This window comes from Festucalex cinctus, chromosome 8, assembly GCF_051991245.1.
Source record: "Festucalex cinctus isolate MCC-2025b chromosome 8, RoL_Fcin_1.0, whole genome shotgun sequence".
NCBI classification, from domain to species: Eukaryota; Metazoa; Chordata; class Actinopteri; order Syngnathiformes; family Syngnathidae; genus Festucalex; species Festucalex cinctus.
The window spans coordinates 17,630,012-17,649,582 of record NC_135418.1 but is presented as its reverse complement, the minus strand read 5'-3'; the positions used below and the strand labels follow the sequence as shown (position 1 = coordinate 17,649,582).

Genomic DNA, 19,571 nt, shown 5'->3' with positions numbered 1-19,571 from the left:
CACGCACACTAAATAGTGTGCTTACCGGGTGCAAAGCATACCTCAACATCTTTTTGCCTTTGAGTTTAAAGGGTGGAGTCGTATTGTATAAACTTGGTATAATACGCTCTACTTCACTTCCACCGTAACACGACATCCGTGTATCTCAGCAAACAGGAATTAATGCTGTTAATAAATTGGGTTACGTTTAAATAAACGTGCTTAGTTTTTTTTTTTTTTTTTTTTTAACACGTTTATTGTGGTTTGACATGCAAAATATTGAGTGCAATTCTACACGGTTGCAACGGGGGAGAAAAAAAAACTACGCATTAACAATCGACAAAACTTGAGTGATTCTACTACTTAGACTGCAATATGCATAATTAAAAGTCTTCTCCAAACTGCAGCATACAGTTCGGTCAAATGGATTTATCGTGGTTGGTCCACTCGCAGTCAAGGATGCATATTTTGTTCCAGAGGGCGTGTTTTCATTGCGATAACGGGACTGGGGAAGGAAGAAGCAGAACTCGGGTCCGCGTCGACTTGTGCAAATCCAACCGCAAAACCACCTCAACTAGGCGGATTTAGCAATCGCAATAAATATGCGGTAAACTAATTACAGCGAGGAATCGCGTTTCGGTACTTGATTACTTTTACTTGAAGGGGTGCCTGACGCATTGGGATGTCGGCGTATTAAGTAAGTCATTATAAAGAAGCTCTTTAACTGGTATTTTTTTATTCCAGACGTTGTTTAGTAAAGCATTCATCTGGGACGTCAAAGATTTAAGGAACAATGCAGGGCGACAAATCGGAGCTGAAAAACACCGAAGGTTCGGGCCCAGACAAGCCCGAGATGAGTGCGTCGACTTACGGCGGCGAAGTGCAGCCTCTTCCCCGGGCCAAGGGGATTAACGCCGTGGCGGTGCTGTGGACTTTTGGGAAGTGCTTGGGCGCTTTGCTTCCCGTCTACCTGGCCGGCTACTACCGAGTCAGTACCAGTCTGCTTGTGTGCGGTATGATGGTGTACACGGGATGGAAGCACGCTCGGGAGGCCAAAGAAGAGAGGCTCAGGTCGGCCATGCAGCTGCTCGGCGACGAGCAGGAGCTCGGCAGCTTGAAAATGTCCAAAATAAAGCGAGACCTGCCTGCGTGGGTAAGACGTGTTCCTCGCACATGTATAAACACTCATGGCATCCCAAAAAAAATTGACATTTTGTATAAAATACTTGTCAGCATCACTCTAAATAAGTGAACATTTACATTATCTTAAATGGAAGATGAGCTGAATTAAAAAACATCAGTTTAAGTTAATCCTTCTCTCAAAGTGGAATCAATGTAGGCCTATCTGTCAGCAGTCAGCATGAGCCTAAAATGGACATGCAGATTGCCACAAGTTCTTCTGAGGCCACACCCAGCTGAGTGAGGTCCTTGTGGATACTTGCTGTCTGAGTGGTTTTCCAAGATGCAGTTGGCAAACAGACAGAATGCATCAAGCATAGTGAAGAAAATGGAAATGTGCACACTGAGGCTTCTCCTTAGCGTTCATGAAATGCATGGAGAGAAAGCTGTTAACCAATCAATCCTTTAAGTTACGTAAAATTAAGTTACCATGTGATATAAAGCATTCACTTCTATTCAGTTATGTTTTTGTTTAAATACATTTTAACTACAGTATGTCATTTTTTTTCTTCACTACAGGTCAACTTTCCGGACGTTGAGAAAGTTGAATGGCTGAATAAGGTAAAAAAAATAAAAAAATAAAAATCAGTTTGACCTTTTTATTAAAGCGCACATGGGATCAAACACAGCTGCTGTGCTGACTGATGCTTCTGCATTGACATGTGATGCTTGCTTGGCTGCGGCCATATTACGGGCAGGAAGGGAAACACCCCCTTCGTTGTTGCTGCTGCCACACAGTCTTGTACTGCAAATGCAGCAGCAGTACAGTATTTGTGCCAGTCAGTCAAGCCAACCCACTCAACGTTTCCATTTTACTGCGGCCTTGCTCACAGGAAGGGGGAGGAGCTGCCCCCCACATGAAGAAACAGAAACAGCTGGCTTTGTCCAGACGTTCTCCTTCCCCTCATTCCGTTGATTATAAAGTCATAGAAAAATAACTAATATGATCACAAGATATTAGCGGCAGACAATGTGGAGTTTTGAGTCTGCTACTAGGACACTGAGTCCTCCACGTGAGCGGGCATCTGATGACTCATTCTCCATTTATGCCATTTGTTGCCAACCTTTTATAAAGTCACACAGACCAACACACAACGCAAACTCTGTGCCTGCTTATCATTCTTTCCCCCGTGGGACTAGAATGTGTTTTCATGGCAACAGTAATTGTCTATGGAAAAAACACACACCATTGAGCTGAGCAGTTATGTTGTTCATAAGGTGTCAGCTGCTCATTTAACACAATTTGCAGATTTAAAACTTACATAATAAACCTGTAGTTTTGTACTTTACTGTTTTAATACATACACTGACTTAACTTTATTAATCTCGTGTGTATATTATTTTGTAGAACTGCACTACATTTCGAAGATGGTTGACTCGTGAGCTGAAAATATTTGAAAAAGTTGTGAGAACTGTGTCACTGGTGATCTTGCCCTGTGGCTCAGAAAACAGGACAAACTATACAGCTTATAGCTAATTCCATATGCTATGTGTTGTTGTAGGTGCTGCAGCAGGTGTGGCCCTTTGTGGGCCAGTACCTGGAGAAGCTCCTGGTGGAGACCATCGCTCCGTCTATCCGAGCCTCAAGCAGCCACCTCCAGACGCTCAGCTTCACTAAAGTGGACATGGGCGACAAGGTGACATCATTTTTGCTTTGATGCTACGAGTTAGCCGTGTTGAACTTGAGCTTTTGTTTTGCTGCAGGCCATGAAGGTGGTAGGGATCAAGGCGCACACAGAGAATGACAAAGGACAGGTCCTACTTGATCTTTATATCAGGTAAAATGTTACCTCACGCTCGGGACAATTTTGCATCACATATTTTAAAATGCTAAACAAAAAAAAATGTGGGTGACCTGTTCCTCTTAGCTTTGTTGGCAACGTAGAGATCAACGTGGAAGTCAAGAGATACTTCTGCAAAGCTGGAGTCAAGGGAATACAAGTGAGTCATCATCGTCACGCGAAATATTGTATAAATCTCCCTGCAGATGTCACATTTATTTCCTCTCTGTGTTGACATAGTTGAATGGGATGATGCGAGTCATTTTGGAACCTCTGATTGGAGATGTGCCCATTGTGGGCGCAGTCACTATGTTCTTCATCCGCAGACCCGTAGGTCGATCTGTCTACATTCACCTTTATTTGTCCTTTCCTTGTTGCACACTCCTCCCCCAACCCTCTCTTATGAGTATTGTGTGTCTGGTATTGTTCGAATATCGACTCCCATCTTGATTGATTTGCAGTGTTTGTTTACATCTCTTACATTTATGTCATCCCAGAACCTAGATATCAACTGGACTGGATTGACTAATATGTTGGATATTCCTGGACTGAAGTGAGTTGTGATCAGATAACCTCGCATTGTTCACATAAAGTAGAAAATGAAACATATGAAATGCAAATATGTGCTGGTTTTTAGAAGGTAATACTGGCAGCATTGTTAGCTAGTGCTAATTTAAGATAACACCGTAGGCTAGTTTAAAAAAAAAAAAAAAAAAAAAAGGGAGAATCTTAAGGTAGCCCACATCAGCAGGCTAAAACAAACAAACAAACAAACAAACAAACAAACAAAAACTAGAGCACATTGGGGTTGAAACTTCTAAAATATCAATGTTTTGGCCAGGTCTTAGGTGTGTGCAAAGTTTCATGAGTATCTGCCTAGGTTAGACCCTGAAAAATAGCTTCATTTTTCTTTGAACTATGTCAACATGATAACATGTCGCCACGGCAACAGTGTGCGACGAAATAAAAAGTTTTCAGTAACTTTTCTTAAACATCTTTAGATGAAACACGAAGTTTAAAGATGATCATCTACATTTTCTAGGAGAAGTTCTTTAAAATATGACCGCCATAGAAGGGCAACAATGATGCCATATTCCAAAATAAAATCAAAATGACGGACTTCCTGTTAGGTTGGGCCTATGAATAGTATTTTTTATTTTTTATTTTTTTTATTTTTTGTAGGTCTTGGGCTGTCACATCTGCCTTAAAATTTTCACAGATTTAAGTGACACAACTGGGAATGCTAATAATAATAATCCCTATTGTGGTTGCTGCTTGGGCCCTACAAAGACACATTTATTTTTTTTATTACTGGCAGGAATGGGCTACTATTATTGGAAAATAGAAAATAACTTTTTTGAAAGGTAACTTACAACCACGCAATCTTTAAATCTAGTATTGTGACATCTTTGTAATGCTAGTGGTTTGTTTTCAGCGTCATGTCTGACAGCATGATCATGGATGCCATCGCCTCCTTCTTGGTGTTGCCCAACCGTCTTGTCGTCCCGCTGGTTCCAAACCTGCATGTGGCGCATCTTCGCTCGCCTTTACCCAGGGTAACAACTCAATACTCATGACGATACATTCCATGTCTATCCTATCCAACGCTGTCGTTATTATCCGTAAAGGGTGTGGTGCGCATCCACCTGGTGGAGGCCCAGAATCTAGCCGCAAAGGACAGCTACGTGAAAGGGGTTATGGCGGGCTTGTCAGACCCCTACGCCATATTGCGGGTGGGTCCTCAGATGTTCACTTCCCACCACTTTGACAACACGGACTCGCCCAAGTGGGGAGAGATGTATGAGGTAAGGAAGATGGAGGGCTCATTATGGGACTGGCGTTCAGTGTTGCGGGTTCCTTCATTCAGTGTGACTCCACAGCCATTTTCCCAACCATTCTGTCTGTATACATTTCTTGGTACGTGTGTCTGGTGCACCAGGTGATAGTCCATGAAGTGCCTGGTCAGGAACTGGAGGTGGAGGTTTATGATAAAGATCCAGACCAGGATGATTTCCTGGGCAGGTAGATGTACATCATTCATGTTGTTGTGTTGTAATTTGTGTTTGTGTGTTTAATGCCATTTCAATCACTCAATGATGAAAGAATCACATTTGTTTGTTTTTCCTAGAGTTGTAGGTATTTAAAAAAAAAAAATAATGTTTTGTTTTTCTTCTACTTAGGACCAAATTGGATTTGGGCATTGTGAAGAAGTCCATTGCCGTGGATAATGTAATGTGGTTTTAAATTTCTCATCATTATTTGCACAGTAGAAACGCTGGAAAGTTGAGCTTAGAACATTTGGCAATATTTAGTTGGACTTTTTTGACACGTTCACGAAAATTTATGGAAAATAGCTGGCAATTTGTGGCAAAAGTTTTTTTTTCCCCCAAACTGTATAAGGCATACACATAATGTTTATGTTTTAAAGGGTAAATCAACCTTAAATATTTATTGAAAATATGTTATATACTAATCACTAATCTAAACATGAAATACTGATTAATATTATTACATTTGTGGAATATGAATTATGAAGCAAAATCCAGTCATTTTTATCCATCTCAGGGGCGGCCATTTTGCCACTTGCTGTCGACTGAAGATGACATCACAGTTTCTCAGGGCTCAGGCAACAACCAATCACAGCTCACTTGTTTTCTGATGCTGAGCTGTGATTGGTAGTCAACTGCGACATGATCATCTGTGTCATTTTCACTCAACAGCAAAATGGCCGCCTTCTGATATTGATAAAAACAGCTCGATTTTGCTTCTTAACTCATATTACACTACCTTAATTTTTTATTTTTTTTGGGGGGGGGGGGGGGGTGACTTCCCCTTTAAGAAACGATGCAGACAAACTACATATAAACTATATATTATTTTTCTTTACTCATTTTTCGTTGATAGATTAGCTGTAAAAAACTTAACATGTTTATTATTATTTTTATCAATGTACTTGTAGTTATGGTTACATTATTGAGCAAACTCTCAGTATGATGTTGAAAAAAAAATCCACTATTTCAATACTTTATATACTCCTGTTACATTTATAGATCTGCAATAGTTTGCTCAATGAACATCTTTATCTTTATAAGGCAGATTTTACTTTGCAATTGCTGCTTTTTTTTCTTTTTTTTTAAATCTCTGTAGGTTTTGTGAAGTAGTCTCATGATGTTCTTGTGTCCTCAGTGGTTCCCTTTGAAAGATACTCCTTCAGGTCGGGTCCATCTCAGATTGGAGTGGTTGGCCTTGATGCCGACCACTGATCGACTTGAACAGGTGTCTTATTTTCCACCTTAATGTCAATTTAGGTTAGAAACATTCACCGGAACTTTTCCCATTCCAGATCCTGAAGCGGAACGAGAGTGTGACCAGCAAGACTGCGGACCCGCCCTCCTCGGCCATTTTGGTGGTCTATCTTGACAAAGCTGAAGCGCTTCCAGTGAGTCAACTTGATCACGGTTGCTTCCTGTGTGGTTACAATGATGCCGCTCTTTGCCATCTGTCTTGCATTCTACACAGTTGTTCTTGCGGCTTCTAACCCTGCTCCCAATCACAGGCTCGAGTGTGGCTATTTTTAGCCCCTCCCCCCGTGACAAATGTGTGGAACTCATTGTGGTCTTACTGTAGAACTTTGCCTCCTTAAATGTGACTCATAGATTGCTTGCTGCCTTTATACTAGTTGCTGGTGAATTTCCACACTTTTTTTTTCAACTATTTCACTGCTTCAGTTCATATGCGCTATTGTTTATTCATAAAAAACAAATCTTCTTGCATTTTTCTAGATGAAAAGGGGGAATAAAGAGCCTAACCCTATGGTGCAGTTATCTGTGCAGGACATCACAAGGGAGAGCAAGGTTGATTAAATTATAGTGTCACATATGATGTTGCATTTATTAGTCCTATGACTGTAACTGCTTCTTCTGTTTATTATCCGTTGAAGACATGTTACACAACCATCAATCCAGAGTGGGAAGAAGCGTTTACCTTTTTTATCCAGGATCCACGCAAACAGGATATTGACATTCAGGTAACAATTTTCACAATATGAGGTACGTCTGCACAATGTAATGAGATCCATACAAAATTGTTGAACATTGTCTTCGAACTGTGTGAACCAGGTGAAGGATGTTGACCGCGTGCAGTCATTGGGCAGTCTGACCCTCCCTCTGTCTCGCATCCTGTCCACTTCTGGCCTCTCTCTGGACCAGTGGTTCCAGTTGGACAACTCTGGATCAGCCAGTCGTATTTATATCAACGCTGTTCTCAGGGTAAATTGCAGTCACTCGTGGAATTACACACATTTACGACTTGGGTATCAGAAATGTTCGATTTCTCTTCCAAACATTGCAGATGCTGTGGTTAGATGAGGAACGCATCACAGCGGAAGTGTCATCTCACCTGGAATCTGGAGGCAAACAGTTGCCCCAGGAGACTTCTCCACACTCCAGCTTTGCCACAGAGGTAACGATGCATCCACCAGCTGGTCATACACCTCGATTTCTCGCCCTCGTCGGACTCATTTCGAATCACTTGTGTTTCCAGGGGCTGCTTAGAATCCACCTGCTGGCTGGGCAGAATCTTGTTCCTAAAGACAACATGATGGGCGGCATGGTGAAAGGCAAGAGTGACCCCTATGTCAAGATCAATATAGGCGGGGAAACATTCACAAGTGAAGTCATCAAGGCCAAACTGAACCCCACCTGGAATGAGATGTATGAGGTAAACAAATGGACGCAATCAGTTGAAGGAACTCTCGATGATTATAGCTTTTGAAATAATAACTTTATTCCCCTCAGGTGATTTTAACACAGTTGCCTGGTCAGGAGCTACATCTGGAAGTGTTTGATAAAGACATGGACATGAAGGATGATTTCATGGGCAGGTAGCGCCATATTATATGTATTGATGCACATTTTATTACACTCTAAAAACAGCCGTGTCAAATGTAGCCCAATTATGGATTTAAAAAATAAAATAAAAAATGGACCAATCTACTTCATGGGTCAATTTGACAATTTTTTGGGGGTTGTTTTATACAAAATGGCCCAATTGGGTCAAATTAGACGATCTGATTCAACTTTCTGGGCCGTTTTATACAAAATTATTATTATTATTATTGCAAAACGACACAGAAAGTTTGGCCAAATTAACAAGGCAATTAATCAAGTAGAGATCAGACTCAACTTTCTGGGTTGTTTTACACAAGTGACTTTTTTTTTTTTTTTTTTTTTTTTTTTTTTTTTTTTTTTTTTTTTTTTTTTTTTTTTTTTTTTAAACCAAAAGGTGGGTCAAATTGACCCAAGTAGATGATCTGACCCAACTTTCTGGGTTGATTTATTTATTTATTTATTTATTTATTATTATTATTATTATTATTATGTTTATTATTATGTTTATTTATATTTTATTACAAAACAACTCAGAAAGTTGGGTCAAATTGACCCTAGTAGATGATTAGGCTTCTGCGTTGTTGTATAATTTTTTTATTTATTTTTTTCCCCACAACAACCCAGCAAGTTGGGTCAAGTTAATGCAAGAAGATGATCTACTAACCCATAATTAGGTTATTTTTGACCCAATTGTTTTTAGAGCGTACTAATTTGGAATGTAAACTAATCTCACTTTGCCCCAAAATACAGACTGAAGATCAATCTAAAGGACATCATTGATTCTCAGTACACTGATCAGGTACAAGCACGCACATATTTTATTTTGCTTGGAAATCAGGAGAGAATACGCTATCTCGTTTGTATTATTAAAATAACTGCGGTTGTGTGTGTTCATTTATCAGTGGTACACTCTCAATGATGTCAAGTCCGGTCGGGTTCACCTGGTACTGGAATGGGTTCCAACAGTCTCAGAAGCAGACCAAGTGGATCAGGTTGGTACTTCGGCAGAAACGATGTCATCATGAAAACAATAATGCTGAATTATGATTCACTTGCTCTTTTGTGTCTCTTAAAGGTTCTTCAGTTCTATTCCAAGCAGTCCTACAAAAACAAGGCCGTCCCATCTGCAAGTCTTCTGTTTGTCTTCATCGAACAGGCAGATGGTTTACCAGTAAGTTTGTTGAAGGATGTAACACACTAGACACATGCTCTGTGTTTATTATTACCCGTAATTTACATATGAACAGGTGAAGAAGAGTGGAAAAGAGCCAAAAGTGGGAGCAGAGATCGTTCTTGGAGAAATGTCCCGCAAAACGACCGTGAGGCTCCTCCTTGTCTTTTCACTGACAATAATGTAGAAATCACAATAATGGGACTCTCATCTCTGCTGCAGGTGTGTGATCGCTCTATATCACCCGAGTGGTATGAAGCCTTCTGCTTCTTGGTCCGTGATCCCAGAGAGGATATTCTTCTTGTCAAGGTAGTCAAACAGTAAATCTTTTCAAGTGCAATTCATGTCATGTTTTTGCGAGTATAGTTAGTTAAATTCCATCTGACTGTGACCAGTCCTAGATGTAGTAGTTGTGGTCTGATGAGTCAAAAAATAAAATAATTTAACTTTTTGTTCATGTGACTCTAATCAGCTCTTCTGTCTATACGTTCACCAAATTAAAATTGATAATGTATTTTATGGCTTTAGATTTTGTTCAAAGAGAGCGCTAGTGTTGTGCTAACACTTGTTTTTCTCCAGCTCTCCCACAGCTGGACATTGCCCATGGGTTCCTTAGTGGTTCCCATTAAAGAGCTGCTCGCTGAGCCAGAGCTAGTCCTGGATCAGTGGTTCCATCTGGACGGGGCCTCCCCTGAGAGTCAGATTCTCCTCCGGGCTGAACTCAAGGTAGGAAAGCTTTCATTTGGATATATCCTTCAAATTTGAAGTCCTTTCAAATGTTCATATTGTTTTGTCTGACGCAGATGCTGATTCCAAGCAAGTGTCCGCGTGCCAGTGGTCAAGCACAGGTGAAAGAATCAAACCGCTTTCCTGATCAGCAGAAGCGTGAGGGTGACGTGATCCAAAAGTGAGCGTATACCCCGAAAGTCTAGTCTCACTTCTTACTTTTTATTCTTAGCCTCTGATGCTAAGTGTGTGTTTTTAGGTCAAGTTCAGTGGTTGCACCAGTAGAGACTCTTGTCCCGCAAGTGATGATGCATGAAGAGGATGATGTAAAGACGCCTGCAGCTGATTTGACACAAGATACAAAAGAAGAAGAATCGTGTCCTGCTGTGGTGAAACCTGCTCATACTTCAACAGACCTTAGCTTTGCCAGTGAGGTAATATAGACGGAGGCATGTCTTAATACTTTTGTCTATTTTTGTTGTATTATAGCAGCAAAACATTAAATAACTACAGAAATGAGTGATCTTGAGATAATCTTCAGCATTTGTGAAATCACTCTTCTCCTCCTTGTAGGGGCTAATGAGAATCATCCTTATGGAGGCTCAGGATCTGGTTGCCAAGGACAACCTGATGGGGGGTATGAAGAAGGGCAAAAGTGACCCCTATGCAAAGATCACCGTTGGCGAGGCCGCTTTTAAAAGCAACGTTGTCAAGGAGAATCTCAGCCCCGTCTGGAATGAGATGTATCAGGTGCTTAGCATGATTCAGATAAAATTTGGTGGCGTTATCTCAGTGAAGTGATCTTGAATTACCGTAGCAGTTGCTCATTTAACTCTGTAGAGTACTGTTGCATTGATTCTCGAGTATTAATCCCAAAAGGTTTGGTTGAAATGTATTTTATAGGTAATGTAAACAGTAATCTACTATCTTCTTCTCTGGGTTCCAAAAGGTGGTGATGAGGCCTCAGTCTGGACAGGATGTCCACGTGGAGCTATATGACAAAGACATGGACAAAGATGACTTCTTAGGAAGGTGAGGATGTGATGACGGTTGTCCAGCAAAGGCCTGAGAGACCCCTCAGCACATTTGACAGACACACCATCAACCACTAAATAATCGAAGCGCTATTGTCAACAGGGTCAACATCAGTATGGCGGACATCATTAGTTCCCAGTACACAGACCAGGTGAGTCGACACCCAGCCTGCGTCTTTAATATCTATCATTTTATTTTTGCTCAGTACATGCTGGCATTTCTATTTATTTTTTATTTTTTTGCAGTGGTACACTCTGAATGATGTTAAGTCTGGCCGTGTCCGTCTCATACTGGAATGGGTCCAAACAGTGTCCCATAATGGAACCCTTGACAAAGTAAGAACCTGCATTGCCCATATTGCACATGAATATAACATACTTTATTTCCAAATAATGCATTGTTAGACAATTGTTTATATTTGCCATGTGTTTATTAATGTTCTGTGTATTTTCCAGGTGATGCAGCTGCAGTCTTTGCAGTCGTTCAAGAACAAGACAGTTCCGTCTGCAGCTCTGCTCTTCGTTTATGTGGACAGAGCACACTCATTGCCTGTGAGTCACTTCTTTGCACTATTACTAGATGTGTGTTAATTGACAAAGAGCTCCTCTAAAATCAAATATCTTTAACAATCCCCAAAGGAGGAAAAATTCATGTTAAAACAATTTAAGGTAAAATCACTTATTATTATTATTATTATTATAAATTTTGTTAAATTGTATTTATAAAAAAAAACAATTTGTGAAATTTAACACGACTGCAGTGTTACAAACTGTTACAGTTCTTATGTTGGCGGCCTGTTGTTGATCACAAAGTGGATGAAGTTGTGTGGTCTGATTCAAGATCAGGAACGTGACTGAATTCTCTGCTGATCGGCATGAAATTGTTAAATTTCTAATCTGATCACACAGTACCACAAATACAGGGGACCGAGCCTCTCCATATATATTTGACACCCATTGGAATGCATTGTTGGAAAAATGTAATAAATTAATCCCCCAAATCTTCAAATAATGCAGATAAACTCAATTTGAATAAAAATCCAATCCGATGTATTTTCCACACAAAAAAAACGTGAGGGTAAACAACAACATAAAAAAATATCCCTTGAATAATGAGAATGTTTGTGTGACAAACTGCAAGTTTTACACATAATGGCACAAGTGTGAAAAAACATGTTAAAATTTTTTTTGCAATTCCAAAATGAAATCAGCCTTAAAAGCATTTGATGAATACATTACGATGTGTAACATAATGTGTCTTTCTGTGTCCAGTTTAAGAAAAGTGGAAAGGAGCCAAAGGCTGGGGCGGAGCTTGTTTTTGGAAACACAACCTACAAAACTAAGGTACGGCAAATCAGGCAGTACCTGCATATTTTGCCCACAAGGATGTTTATTTATGACTTTACAGTGAACATGCTACCACAAGCAAGCTAATTATAGGGATTTAATCTTGTTCCCTCCTGCTCATGTGCGAAGGTTTGTGATCGCACGCGGTCACCCGAGTGGAACGAGGCCTTCTATTTTTTGGTCCACGACCCTGCTGAGGAAATGCTTGTCGTCAAGGTACAGTAAATATTCGTCGTATCAAAAGCATATCTCTTATCAGAGTGTAATGTTGTGATTGTATTTTGTCTGTAGTTATCTAGTGCTTGGGACCAGCCAATGGGCTCACTGGTGCTTCCTGTAAAAGAGCTGCTGTCAGAACCCCAGCTGGTCCTGGATCAGTGGATGCCTCTGGATGGTGCATTGCCTGAGAGTGAGCTCCTACTCAGGGCTGAACTCAAGGTGGGAGAATATCATCATCATCATCATCATCATCATCATCACTCTTGCAGTGTCAATCATAACTGAGGTTTTGTGTTCATCGAATGTTTTGATAAGTTAGTAAATACAAAATAAGTTTGAGGCAAATCCAGGTATGTTTTTTTTTTTTGGTACTAGTTTTTATCCCCCAAAATGACATTTTCACTCTTCTGCATATTTTGATTGTACACCACACAGATAAGCAGAGCACTCACATTCAGGCATTCAATAAGCGATACAAGGACGCATTCTGGAATTTAATATCACTATCAGGGCCAAGTGAAGCAGCAAATTCTGAAGATAAAGTTGCGCTAAAATTTACTTGCAGTGTATTCACGTTGTAGTGCCTACCACTGCCCCCTACAGGGTGGAATGTTATCGCCTATCACATACTGTTATCAATTAATTTAATCCGATATATTCAAGATAGTTTAGCCCCTGGCGGAGATCTTCAGTGTATTGAGTAAAAAAAAAATCATGCATATTGAAATTGTAGACCTAATGTTGTGACTGTTTGTATTTTTTTTATTTTATTTTTTTTTGAAACCAGATATTGAACTCGAGGATGACTGAAGCCCCACAGCCTTGTGGTCTCGCTTCAAAGCAGACGGTCGAGGTCGCCACTGAGAAGGATGAAGATGGATCAAGGCTGCCATTAGAGGAGTGAGTGTTTTATTTAGCATTTCACTGGCTTAAAAACAAAACAAAACAATGTTTGCTTACCACAGCGTGTTTTGTTAGCCCTGCTATAGTAACAAGCCAGATGAAATACCCAGAAGATGATGCAAAGTTCTTTACACGTCAGTCTCCAGAAGTTTCGATGAGTCAGAGCACTTTAATGTTAAGATGTGTCTAGTTTCACCTTCATTTGATGCATTAAATGTGCCTCAGTTGGTGGACGATCAAGCAGATGCAGAAGAGCACCAAATGCCGTTAGATCATCAACGTCATGCAGATGACGAGGAAATACAGGATGTGATGACAAAAGAGTAAGCGTGTAAAATTCAGTGTTTGATTCATTGCCACATTTGAACACAAACATTTATAAATTTGTGTATGTGTTTTAGTGCTGGTCAGGATGAGCAGGCCCACGTCACAGTGCCTTGTCCTCCTGCTGAGCCCTTGAAGCCCAAAGAAGATGTTTCTCCACAGCACACAACCCCCGGCCGGGACTTTGGCTCTGAGGTCGGTCTGATGTTTATAATAATTAGCCAGTCAAATACAATAGTTATTTTTTTAAATAGTTGCTAAGTTACTGCCTGAATAAGTCAGTACAGTGTTGAAACTTAAAGCAGAATGTCAAATATTCGATTCCAGCAAAGGTTAATTCAAATAAATCAATATTTTAGTGAGTGGCCTTCCTCATTCTGACGAATCAACGTCATGTGGGTTTGGTGCTTTTTTTCAATAGCAGTGAATCAGTGGGCCACTTCCAGGTTTGTTTGTTTTTTTGTTGTTGTTTTTTTGTAACTGTTATTGTGAAACTGTTCTTGGTGCTTTGTGTCGATCTGATCTGGCAAGACAAAAGATTTATGCTTAGAGAAATTTGCTTAGAAAAAAAAGGAGCCAAAAAATAGAAATTATGGAGTCCAGATTCTAGTTTTATTTTTGTTTAATGCTTTTAAGATTTTTATGACAAGTATTTTGTTTATATTTTATATTATTTTGTACATTTACACTACTGTGAAAAAGTCTAGCTTTGTTTTTTTTAATGCACAGCAGGCATTTTGACCGTAAGTCAGCAAAAAAAAAAAAAAAAAGCACGTTGTAAAAAATCTGCAAAACAGCGAGGCCGCAAAAGATGAGCCCGAGATAAACGAGGTAACACTATACAGTATAATAATTGCTGTGTGTTGATCTCACACGCTGCAGGCGTTGCTGAGGATTCACCTACTGGAAGCCCAGAGTCTGGTTGCCAAGGACAACCTGATGGGGGGCATGGTGAAGGGCAAGAGCGACCCCTACGTCAAGATGAGCGTTGGACAGGTTACATTCAAGAGCCATGTCGTCAAGGAGAATCTCAACCCCACGTGGAATGAGATGTATGAGGTAAACGTGGTGAAGCCTCTTTTACACTCAATATTGTTGCTAGGTCACGTTGACCTACAAAGTCCTTCAATGTGACCTGCAACATAATGTTTGTGCTAATTTCAACTCATATTTTGGTTCATGTTTCAATTGTCCAAGAAACATAAACAAGACTCATCTTCTGCTCCTTTAAAAAGGGGAGCACAGCGTGAACCTGGAAAAAAAAAAAGCACATATAGCCACATCATGAAAGACATTACAACAGAACTTGATGACTTTGATTTACATATGTATTCTGTTTTCCTTCTACAGGTAATTTTAAGCATTCGCAGTGTTCAGGAAATTCAAATTGAAGTGTTCGATAAAGATTTAGATTCGGACGACTTCCTGGGCAGGTTCGTGTCGTAGTACGAGTCTTGAAAGTATACTATAGAAGATAATTGATTATTTGTGTGTTGTCATGTCTCTTAGGTTCAGTATTAAACTCAGTGAGGTCATCAGATCACAATACATAGATCAGGTTGGTCCACTTTTTGCAGTTTATATTTTTCTCTAATTTTTCTTGCATTAGTAGCTAACCTAACTTGTGTTGCAGTGGTACACTTTGAATGACGTGAAGTCCGGGCGGCTTCACTTGATCCTGGAGTGGGTTCCTACAGTGTCGCGTTCGGAACAACTTGACCAGGTTTGGATTTTTATTTGCAACAACAATGCTAATTTACTGTAATGATGTTAATGTCTTAAAGATAATGCTTAGGGGACTCGTGCTCAAATATAGACCGTGACTCAATTCATTGACCTGTTTGAAAAAGGAACGCCTCATCTCAAACAAATGCTGCATTGTATTGCATGACAACTGTTTTTACAATTTAAGACTTTATTTGGGTCCATGAGAGGGGAAATATATTGATGAAGCTATTTTAATGCCTCGCTTTATATGCGTAAGTACCAAATGAATAAATAAATCATTGTGCAGGTTGTGCAGCTTCAGTCTCTCCAGTCGTTTAAGAACAAAGCCGTCCCCTCTGCTGCTTTGCTTTTTGTCCATTTGGAGCGAGCGCACTCATTACCCGTAAGTCACCGGCGGCCTCTCATGCTATTTGAATGACTCAAGGAAGTATTGTCGTAAATAAAACGTGTACCGGTCCATTTTTCCAGCTGAAGAAGAGTGGAAAGGAGCCCAAAGCGGGAGCGGAGCTTATTCTTGGCGGCACAAGCTACAAAACGCAGGTGAGACTCGTAAAGTGTGATGGAATGTATTCTGAAATTATGACATAATATGTTCGCTGTCTTTTGTTACTGCATATTTTTCAAGCTATGCGACCGCAGCACTAATCCTCAATGGGGGGAGTCTTTCTACTTCCTTGTGCGCGACCCTCAACACCAGATGCTTGTACTCAAGGTAAGGCCAGTATCATCACTGAGCTTTATTATGAAAACATTTCCAATATTAATTCATTCATTTGCTTATCTATGGAGGACCAAAAATGCCAAAATAAAAAAATAAAAACAAACAAAAGTGAAAATGTAATTCAAAAATTAACTCATTTGCTCCCAAAAACGCAGAAATACATATTTTTTTAAATGTTTTAAGTGTCCCAAAGACGTGTATACGTTGTTTATTTTTTTTTATGACAGAAGGCTTTGATGCAGCCTTTCAACTGCAAAGAACGGTTGCAGAAATGGAAGTTATTACACAAACGGCCACCAGGTGGTAGCAGAGCAAAGGAGATCAACCAGGGCCATGTTGGGGAAAAAAAATTCAATTACAATTCTAACTAGATTTGTGAAAATTGATTAAACTTAGCTATATTCTAATGCTAATTGCTGCAAAACGGAAACGGGTAGAAACATGCTTTTTCTTCCTGATAAAAGAAGAGACTTTAATCTTTCTTTTGATAGGTTCCATGTTTTTATAGCATTAGAACACAATACGTATTCTGTGGGCCTTGCAAAATCAGTCAAAATCCAGTAAAACAGCCGGGAGCGAACGGGATTGCTTCTGTGAAAACGGCTGGGAGCAAATGAGTTAAATATGGAAAATAAATATAAATGGAAATAAAAACAACACAATTATACAAATCTAAGTAAATAATAAATGAAAAAAGGAAAAATAAATAGAAAAATAAATGTCGAAATAAATATATAAATATATTTCAATATTAACAAATTAAAAACATTGCTCATCTTTATTTATTTTTTATTTTTTTATGCTGCAGACGCTGCCAGCATGAAATGCTTCATAAAATTTTATTCAAATGAGGGCGCGGTCCTACGGGTCCTATTTAATTCTATTTATGTATTTATTTCCACATTTTTTATAATAATTTTTTTTAATCTTGTTTTTTTTTGTATTTATTTTTAATTTTATTTATTTGTATATTTTTGTTGTTTTTATTTCCATTTATATTTATTTTTCATACCTAATTTTTGAATTATGTTTTTTTATATCTGTTTGTATTTTCACTTTATTTATTTTTGGGCATTTTTGGTCCTCCATAATATGTACTATATACAGTAAGTTGTAATTCCTTTGTTTGCACTGCAGTTGTCCAGCGGTTGGGACCAGCCGATGGGTTCTCTGGTGGTTGGTGTGAAGGAACTGCTGGCACAGCCACAGCTGGTCCTGGATCAGTGGTTCCATCTGGACGGAGCGGCGCCTGACAGCAAAGTCCTGCTAAGGCTTGAACTCAAGGTGGGAATGAAAACACTTCAAAGTGCGCACGTCACATTCACTAGGAGACAACTCGTGTTGCTTGTTTTGTTTTTTGCCCTTGAATAGGTTCTGGAGAGCAAAATGGTGGAGATGATCCATGGCGGGAATCTGCCTTGCGCTGATGTCAGGGGTGGATCTGGGAACGGGCAGGTCAAGTTATCACTTTCGTATGATTCAAGAGAGGGAAAGATGGTCGTCATCGTGCACGCCTGCAGGTAACAACGCACGATATACACAACAAAATGGATGCTGTTGTAGTAGCGTACCCTGCTAAAAATGCTTTTGTTGTCTGTGCACAGAGGTCTGTTGTGCCCCAGTAAGGATGCCGTCGACGGCTACGTCTCCGTCATGCTGCTGCCAGACAAAAGCAAAGCTACCAAGAAGAAGACGGCTGTGAAGAAACGAGATCTCAACCCGGAATTTAATGAAAGGTACGTGACCTTTTCTTTCTTCGTTTTGTGTTGCTAGCTGCCTCATATCGTCTTTGGCGACTTCCCTTACAGGTTTGAATACAACCTGCCTGTGGAGGAACTGAAGTTGAGGCACCTCAGCGTGTCTGTGAAGAATAACGCGGCCTCATTCAGAAGTCGTGACGTCATTGGACAGGTGATTTCAATGGACTGGACTTGTTTGACTAAAGTAAATGTGCTTAAGCAAATACGTTCATCTTGTTGTGTAGGTGCAAATAGAGTTGGCGGAGGTGGATCTGGTTCCTGGTGTCACTGAGTGGTAAGCACGCAAAAACGACAGTAAAAGCATGTTAAAACAATGAACCAATCAACGATTTTCTGCTGATTCCAGGTTCATTCTGAGGGACGAAGCAGAGTAACTAACCCGCTGATGATGTCATGGCGCAAACGTGGCACTGCTGCAGCTTTCACTTGATGCCTTCCCCTTTTTTCACTTTGCGTATAACGGAAGCACTCAAAACGCTCATATAACACCAACCATCATATGCACGAGGTACGGACTAGAGGAGAGCTTGACAAAAATAAAATAATAATAGAAAAACGGGAGATTGAAGGAAAAGAATGAAAAGGCTTGAAAACATGTTACATGCAAAGAGCAGATCTATTTTTAGACCTTTGTTGTATCGCTTCAAAATGCCATTTCAGTGTTACTGCTGATTTACAGCACCTTGCTCGCTTGTGTTTGACGTTTCCTTTTGAAAAATATATTTTTTCTAAGATTGCATTTTTTTTTTGCATCTGTTAAAATGCTGTTTGAGTTGTGTATATTTGCAATGACTACACAAGTGTTTTGTTTGTGTTGGAAGATGGACATTAAAATATATATTGTGCATCTCATTTGTTGTGTGGAGTAATTTTTGATGTTCGAACACATTCACTGGATACATACACATTAGGTATACCAGACAAGGAACTATTACAAACAGACCAAAGAAAACATTCTGTGACTCACTGTTTGACAATGTCAAGGAATTAATCATTTTCACTTTGTCTTTAAAAAAAAAAAAAAAAAAAAAAAGACCATGTAGAGTCAGGCGTTTGTTTTGTTTTTTTATCATGTAGGCATTTTATTTATTTATTTTTAAAAGATAATGTTATGGTAAGGCGTCTTTTCTTTAAATTACCATGTATAGTATAGCGTTTTTTTTCCTCCCAACAATGTATAGTAAAGCATTTAAAAAAAGAGAATTATGTATCATAAGGCAGCTTTTTTTTTTTTTGTAATTCTATTTTTATTTTTATGTATAGTCAGGCAATTTTTTTAAACAACCATGTATAGTAAGTTTGTTTTTTTAAGGTGTTTTTGTTTTTTTTTGTTTTTAAACGACTATGCACAGTAAAGCATTAAAAGAAAAGAAAAAAGATAACCATGTATAGTAAGGCTGGCTTTTTAAAACGATAATGCAGGTGTTTGTTTTTCTTTGGGGTTTTTTAACAAGGTATAGTAAGACGGGGCTTTTTTTTTTCTTTTTTTTTTTCTTTTTTTTTTTTAAAGAACCATGTTTTTTTTTCTTTTAAACAGCCATGTGTAGTAAGGTGTTTTTATTTTTGTTTTTTTGTTTTTTTAAACGACCAGGTATAGTAAGGCTGGCTCGGGCATCTGGTTCGGATGCCTCCTGGACGCCTCCCTGGGGAGGTGTTCCGGGCATGTCCCACCGGCGGGAGGGCCCCGGGGACGACCCAGGACACGCTGGAGAGACTATGTCTCTCGGCTGGCCTGGGAACGCCTTGGGATCCCACCGGAGGAGCTGGTTGAAGTGGCTGTGGAGAGGGAAGTCTGGGTTTCCCTCCTGAA

The 19,571-nt window shown here is 39.6% G+C and overlaps 1 protein-coding gene across 2 annotated transcripts; it reads left to right on the top strand.

Moving 5' to 3' along the window:
* The first annotated feature begins 456 nt into the window (after positions 1-456).
* Positions 457-18,613, top strand: LOC144023977 (extended synaptotagmin-1-like). 2 transcript variants are annotated; one of them, XM_077529976.1, is made up of 53 exons: positions 458-618; positions 724-1,132; positions 1,678-1,719; positions 2,661-2,795; positions 2,863-2,936; positions 3,027-3,099; positions 3,180-3,269; positions 3,437-3,492; positions 4,375-4,495; positions 4,568-4,744; positions 4,879-4,961; positions 5,120-5,168; positions 6,126-6,215; positions 6,283-6,378; positions 6,722-6,793; positions 6,880-6,966; positions 7,058-7,207; positions 7,290-7,400; positions 7,482-7,658; positions 7,736-7,821; positions 8,579-8,627; positions 8,731-8,820; positions 8,904-8,999; positions 9,076-9,147; positions 9,222-9,308; positions 9,579-9,725; positions 9,803-9,906; positions 9,985-10,159; positions 10,299-10,475; positions 10,675-10,757; positions 10,863-10,911; positions 11,006-11,095; positions 11,216-11,311; positions 12,032-12,103; positions 12,236-12,322; positions 12,398-12,544; positions 13,113-13,225; positions 13,304-13,382; positions 13,454-13,551; positions 13,630-13,747; positions 14,435-14,611; positions 14,903-14,985; positions 15,062-15,110; positions 15,186-15,275; positions 15,567-15,662; positions 15,749-15,820; positions 15,906-15,992; positions 17,139-17,285; positions 17,373-17,521; positions 17,606-17,737; positions 17,810-17,912; positions 17,986-18,035; positions 18,108-18,613. In XM_077529976.1, exons 2-53 carry the CDS (start codon positions 773-775, stop codon positions 18,133-18,135), a joined length of 5,421 nt encoding a protein of 1,806 aa, XP_077386102.1. In that variant the 5' UTR covers positions 458-618; positions 724-772; the 3' UTR covers positions 18,136-18,613. The 2 variants fall into 2 exon arrangements, with proteins under 2 accessions (XP_077386101.1, XP_077386102.1); XM_077529975.1 differs by having other exon boundaries at positions 457-1,132.
* Positions 18,614-19,571: the final 958 nt, after the last annotated feature.

What these genes read in the sequence shown, in the direction of transcription:
- LOC144023977 (XM_077529975.1), top strand. Translation starts at nt 773, where the DNA reads ATGCAGGGCGACAAATCGGAGCTGAAAAACACCGAAGGTTCGGGCCCA. An exon ending in AACAGGATATTGACATTCAG is followed by an intron (nt 6,967 to 7,057) that starts GTAACAATTTTC and finishes TGTGTGAACCAG; the next exon opens with GTGAAGGATGTTGACCGCGT. An exon ending in ACACAACCTACAAAACTAAG is followed by an intron (nt 12,104 to 12,235) that starts GTACGGCAAATC and finishes TCATGTGCGAAG; the next exon opens with GTTTGTGATCGCACGCGGTC.